This window comes from Primulina eburnea, chromosome 12, assembly GCF_022965805.1.
Source record: "Primulina eburnea isolate SZY01 chromosome 12, ASM2296580v1, whole genome shotgun sequence".
Taxonomy (NCBI): domain Eukaryota; kingdom Viridiplantae; phylum Streptophyta; class Magnoliopsida; order Lamiales; family Gesneriaceae; genus Primulina; species Primulina eburnea.
Window position 1 is genome coordinate 7,280,640 of NC_133112.1, and position 7,011 is coordinate 7,287,650.

General features: G+C 36.9%; 1 protein-coding gene across 1 annotated transcript; it reads left to right on the forward strand.

Moving 5' to 3' along the window:
- The first annotated feature begins 3,839 nt into the window (after window positions 1-3,839).
- Window positions 3,840-6,773, forward strand: LOC140808233 (transcription factor HY5). Its single transcript, XM_073165307.1, has 4 exons — window positions 3,840-4,126; window positions 4,572-4,746; window positions 4,900-5,056; window positions 6,505-6,773. The coding sequence occupies exons 1-4, from the start codon at window positions 4,030-4,032 to the stop codon at window positions 6,550-6,552; spliced, it is 477 nt and encodes a 158-aa protein (XP_073021408.1). The 5' UTR covers window positions 3,840-4,029; the 3' UTR covers window positions 6,553-6,773.
- The last annotated feature ends 238 nt before the right edge of the window (window positions 6,774-7,011 follow it).

Sequence of the window (7,011 nt, forward strand, 5' to 3'; positions counted from 1 at the left end):
TAATACCTTGAAAATAATCCTGCAACACAATAACATTTATAATTCCATCAATCATTATATTAACAACTTTACCTCAACACTTGAACCAAACAACCCATTGTTTTCCCTTCAATCACTAAACAAAGGAAATAAGCTTTCTTACCTTGCTTATAAACTCTTGAGGCGAAGAACTTCTAATCTCCAAGCAAAGATTAAGGCTTCAATAAAAGATTAATGTCTTGGAAGAAATTGGATTGAAGGAAAATGAAGAACCCTAGCTCTAAACCGATGGAGAGAAATGAGGATGAGAATAAATGATACAAAAATCATTCCCCAAGCTAATATATACCATCCAAACCTCAAAACACGTTTTTTATACAAGTTCTGGGCGCCATGGCGTGTGTTTTGGCGCAGAGGCGCGCACCATACTGCCCAACACCCAAAGTTTCAGAAACCCGCGCGCTAGGGCGCCTGATCCTGCGCGATGGCGCGCGGTATTCTGCACAAAACGCATTTTTAACTTCAGAATTTGCGAAAGTGGTAAACTAAAAAGTTGTAGCTCTATGTCATTTCTTGCATCTCCCAAAATTTCAGGTCATTTGGAGGTCTGAGTAAAACGTTATGCCCATTCTCCCAATATGTGTCATTGTAGGAACGACGATACGCACGACACACTTCGGGGCGCTTTTGTCTCGTCTTCCCTAATGATTTGACCAAAACTCAAAATAAGAAAGTTATAGCCCTATGTCTTATCTTTCTAATGAAAGTGGCCTCACATCAATTGGATCAATATACAAAACATTATGCTAAAAACCACAACTACTGCCACATTTTTCATACCGTTTCTGCACTTCCATTACCTATTTAGCTCAAATTCCACCTTTGATTCTACTCATCCATTATCTATTACATTCTATAACATCATTATCATTCATACCATAACGTAAAGCCATAAACCATCACAACTACTGTCATATTATATCAAAATTCGGGCATTACATGGATATACAAATTTTTTTTGTATTTAATATTTTTCTAAGATAAACCAAGATTTTGTAATTTAAGAAAAATAAATTTAACGACAAAATTTATGACAACTGACTAATTTGATGAAGTGGTGTTCTATTAATACTTTTTGGAGTGTAAATAACATTTAATTTGTTTTAATCTTAAATGGATCAAACAAAATATAAGGTAGATCACTAGGGATGTAGATGAACCGAACTGTTCGCGAGCTTTTCGGATATCGGCTCGTTAAAAAGCTCGTTCGGGCTCGTTCGTTAAGCTTATCGAGCCAAGCCCGAGCCTTATTTTGGGCTCGACAATTTTGTGGAGCCGGGCTTGAGATTAATGATGTTCGGCTCGTTAGCTCGTGAACATGGTCGATAATAGGTTCGTGAGCTCAAAATTGAGCTCGGCTCGTTTAGCTGGCTCGTGAGCTCGAGCTCGAGCTCGAGCTCGGCTCGTTTAAGTGGTTCACGAGCTCGGGCTCGAGCTCGACTCGTTTAGGTAGATCGTGAGCTCGAATTTGAGATAATTAATGAGTTATGATATTAAAATAATTATGTATAATAAATAATAATAAATTAAAAATTAAAAATTATATTAAAAATGTGAATGTTATGGTAATAATGGCATATTCCCGTAACCTCATCCTCATCTATTCCAAATCCCAAACCCTATTCGGCTATTCCCGTAACCTTACCTATTCCCCCCGAATCCGCGCCTCCCGACCTCCGCCCACCGTCGCCGAGGGTCTCCGGTCGTAGCTCAGGTCCGGTCGACCATTATCGAAGCAGAAATCGGTAGATTTGAGCGTGTATAGGTAGCGAGACCCCTTTCCCGTCCACCTCTAAACCGCGTACGATTCTCCGTTCTTCCGCCGGCGCCGAGGGCTGAAAATCTTGGTACCGTCTGGGTCGACTTTGATTGAGGCGTGAATCGAGAGTTTGGAGATCGTATAGGTCGCGAACCCTAGCTCTGATTCTGGTTTGGTTTCATCTCCAAATACAGTGGGCAAAACAATTAGAGACAAAAGTTCAAAAGTTTCAGCCTCTCAGGTGTGTTTGAATATTGCTGCTACGGCAATGAATTTAGTCTACTTAAGAAACTCATATTTGTTGGATTGTTAATGCAATGATATAAATTAATTCTAGCGTATGCACTCTCACTCCGTAGAAATTAATTCTAGCGTATGTAGAGACAAAAGTTCAAAAATTTCAATCTGTTATTGCTGCTACGGCAATGAATATAGCGTATGCACTCTCACTCCTAATTAATTCTACATATGATTATACATATATAATCTTATTATTTAAAAATATTATGGTTTGAAATTAATTATACTTTAAAGTAAATATATAAAAAAAATTAAAATATTTTAATATAATAAACTGAATATCAGACATCAAAGACAACCGACTAGATATCTAATGTCGCCGCATAGAAGAAATCTTAGCATTGTGAGGTCCAAAAATACAAGGCCACGTACGTGATACATTATATAGTATCATATTATACTATGATATGGTCCAAAATTATATAGGCCCACGTAATTCATTATATTTATATATATATAATATTCATTTATTCAAAATTCTAAAGTGTATCTTACAGAAATTACAATGTTATAACACTAGTAAAAAAAAATCGGATTTTATTTCGGCAATAATAAATTACGAAGTAATACATTACCAATAACTTCAGTAATAACACAAGCGAAGTAAAATAATATATTTTACTTCGGATGTTTAAAAATACGGGCTTCACTATATTTTTTTTATTATATTTTACTTTGGCATATCAATGTTGACGAAGTAAAAAATAAGAAAAATAAGTTCATGCTGAAGTAATAAGATGAACCGCGCAGATTAACAAAGGAAACTAAACTATACTGAACATTTAGCGACGGTTTGTTGGCGACAAACCGTCGCTGATTTAATTAGCGACGGTTTTGCAAAAAATCCGTCGCTAGTAGCGACGGTTTATATGGCCTCCTAGAGCATATGCGCGCGACAGAGCGCGCATATGCGCGGGTTCTTCTGAGCAGAAATGAGCTCGCTTAACGAGCTTGTTTAACGAGCCGAACCCGAGCCAGGTTCATTAAACAAGATAAACGAGCCATTAACGAGTCGAGCTCGAGACGAGCCCGAGCTTCATAACTTACGAACGAGTCGAGCCCGAGCTTCAAACCAAAGGCTCGTAACGAGCCCGAGCCCGAGCCTGATACTGTTCGGCTCGGCTCATTTACATTCCTATAGATCACGAATCAGAAATGATTTACTAAGGCTCAATTTTAAAATTTCAAAATGGAACCGGTTCCACTTGTTTCCACTTTCATGTCGAGAATCAGGGCAAAAACTTGTGTGGGACGGTATCACGGATCGTATTTTGTGAGACATATATTTTATTTGGGTCATCCATGAAAGATTATTAATTTTTATGCTTAATAATTACTTTTTATTGTGAATATCGGTAGGGTTGACCAGTCTGACAGATAAAGATTCGTAAGACCGTCTCACAAGAGATATACTCGAATGCCACCCTACATATTCTCGCACGTGCTTAATTTACATTTAAATATAGTAATAAGTAGATACGTAGGGGCAGTCGACAATTATTTGGGACACAACCAGGAACACTTTTTTTATGGTCCCAAATTCTACCTCAGACTCTACGGTCCGATCACACATGAATCCAACGGCTCGTATTAATCCACGGTGCCCACCAATTCGCCTTTGATTAATCCAACACGTTATGGCTCAGAATGGTTCCACGATAATGCCTCCATGTCCGTTCGATCAAAACGAATCCAACGATCACTGTAGCATCATCCCGCTTCTCATCTTCTTCTATCTGTGCTCTTATTGGAAACATTGAAGTCCCGCTCTTTTCGCTCTGACACCTAAATATCTCTTTTTCTAAATTCTCTGTCTTTCTCTCTCTACGACATTTTGGTTTCTCTCTCTAAATTCTTTATCTTCTTCTTTTTTCCTTTTTTTTTATTTTTAATTATTATTTGGCTCAGTATTTTGCTGTGAGGCCAGGGAGATGCAGGAGCAAGCTACCAGTTCCATTGCGGCTAACTCATTGCCTTCGAGTAGCGAGAGATCTTCTAGCTCTGCTCTTAATGTTGAAGTCAAAGAAGGTTCTTGATCATATTTTCTCTTTAGAATCCCGTTTTTTACTGGTTCTAAAATCTTTATATCGGATAACCCACTTGTAAAGATTGCGTCTTTTATTCTTTCTTGCAATTTGGGGAGGAATTTTTGTACGTTTGAGTCTACCCATTGGCTGACTGCCGATCATGAGCTGAATTGTCTTGAAAAAATTGTTACTCTTGTGTGAATGTCATCTCGATTTCTAAGTTTACACTTATTTATGTATAGATGAGTAATGCGTGCAGAATCGTCAGTTTTTAGATATGTTGTTTTTTCTGGTTTTAGGAGGGATTCAGACAAATTCTTATTCTGGTTATGAGAATTCGAAAACTGTAATTATCGTAATATTTGAGAAACTGGCGCTGCAAAGAGATGATGTTTTATTTCTTGTATATTGTACGGTGTGTAAATATTTTGTGGAACTTCATGAAGGAATGGAGAGCGATGATGAAATAAGAAGAGTGCCGGAAATGGGTGGCGAGGCAGTTGGTATGATGGCTTCCGGTCATGATGGTGGTTCAGTTGGCGGACCGGTTCAGCAATCAACAAGCGGTTCAAGAAGGAGAGGAAGAAGTCCAGCTGACAAAGAGAACAAGAGGTTAAAAAGGTCAGTTTATTTTGGCCTTTTCTTATCCGCTCACATCCTACCCCTTCATCACTGATCTCCCACTAAAATATTTGAAGCCCGCTTTGAGTTTTGTGATTATTGATTGTTAGTAAGGATATGATTGCCTTTTGTGATTTTGCTTGATTCTCATAGGTTGTTGAGGAACAGAGTATCAGCTCAGCAAGCAAGGGAGAGGAAGAAGGCATACTTGATTGATTTGGAGGGAAGGGTTAAAGAGTTGGAGACTAAGAATGCTGAGCTAGAAGAAAGGCTTTCCACTTTGCAAAATGAGAACCAAATGCTTAGACAGGTTACTTTTCATTTAGTTGCTCACCTTAATGTTCTGAAATTCTTGTAATCAATAATGTATGTGTTGCTGCTTGATTTTTGTTACAGTGTGGTTCCCCCTTGTGAGTATCTTTACTCATTCTCTGCTAGAATCATTATGGTTGTAAAATTTAGGATGCTTGTAGTTTACATGTGCTTTTATATGATTGCTTGGAGTAATAAGAGATGTTTTCTAGATTCACTTGATTGTAATTTTTCCTTTCGTAGTTACTCCATTTTCTGTCAAGACTTCATGAGTACTGGGTTAATCCTTGAGCTCGAGAACAGTACCCAAACCTAAATAACCAGTATTGTAGGTGGGAGGATCTCCCAACTTATTCGACACTCTACAATTTTTTGTATGCCCATACCTGATCATAAAGTTATTTTATCCAGGGTGGACTTTATGTGATTTATCAGTTGAAAAATGTAGAAAGACAAAATGTGGTGGACTTTATGATATACTTTTTGTCTTTCTACATCTTTCAACTGATAGCTAGGATGGTACTTGGTAACCTCTCTTGCTTCGTTTATGTAGATGATAAAGTTATTTTATCCTGGGAGATTATTACCTTAGGTTGTGTTTGGATTCATGCATTTGAGACGATGATTTCAAATTTCATGACTTGCTTGGATATACAAATTCAAGTTATGAAATTTCCATTAGTAATTCTGATATAATTCAAATACATTCAAGATGGGTATCAGTTACTCAAATCCTTCCACAAATCAAATATCTCTTTCCAAATCAAATACTTCAATCCAAGCGCAACCTTAGATAATTTTTATGTACTCCCTTCAAACATCCATGCTTTGAATTCTTGTAAAATTATCACATGAAACTATTAGTGGCACTCTACTCCTATTATTTTTAAATTTGAGAGTTCAGCTATACTAAGCAATTTCACGTTTTCCTAATTTCCGAGTATAACACCTCAAAAGTGTTGGCCTCCATCAACAATCATGGGTGAACTTTGAGGAAGAGGATGTATTTCTTGAAGGTTTTTTTCTCCTCGTTTAAAGCATATCCTGATTACTACAACGAACTCACTTGTATTGGTAGGGTTTACTTTCCTTGATAGAATTTTGTGATCAAGGATGGATGTTTGAAGAAAAGATATTTGTTTGCTCAAAAAAATTTGTAGAGGCCATTCATTCCTGAAGCAAGGTACTGGGTTTTATTTGTCATGAAATGATGGTTTTGTGGTAGGATTAACATGGCACCTTTGCTCTCGAACTTGACCATTAGAACTTGATTTGAATCCCAACGATTGGCTGTCTCAATCTCATATGGGAGTCTGATCTTATGAAATGGTAACTTTGTATTGTTGATCGATGTCTATAATATGTTGTATAGATGTCTACATGTGACGACATGTCAACGGGTATACATATATACGTTCACTTCGATCATAACTTTTTTGACTGCAGATACTTAAGAATACAACCGCAGCAGGCTCGCAGGAGGGCAGAAAGTAGAATGTTCTTCATAGCTTCAAGAAAAGAGATCGCAGACCACTAAATTGGTTGATGATTTTAGAGTAGTGTCAAGATGGAAGAGAGATGAATCATGACGATGGATATGAATATGGTAGAGGAAATGATTTAGGATTGTGGTTTATTTTGCTTGTTTGTGTTGACTTGTAATGCTATGATCCAAATTTTCTCTAATATTTATTATATATTTCTTATATGATTTATCATGAAATCTCTGAAAAATGTTTTTTTTCCCTCAGCGTTGTGGAAGAATTAATAACAAAACAGGAGAAATAATAACTCAATTTCCACATTAAACGCAAAAATAAAATATATGGATGATAAGATAGCTTGTATGAGCATAGAACTTGATCGATCATATTTCAAAAAAAGAACTTGATCGATCATAAAAAGCTTCCACAGAGCCTGTTAATTACACCTATTTTACTAACTGTTATATTT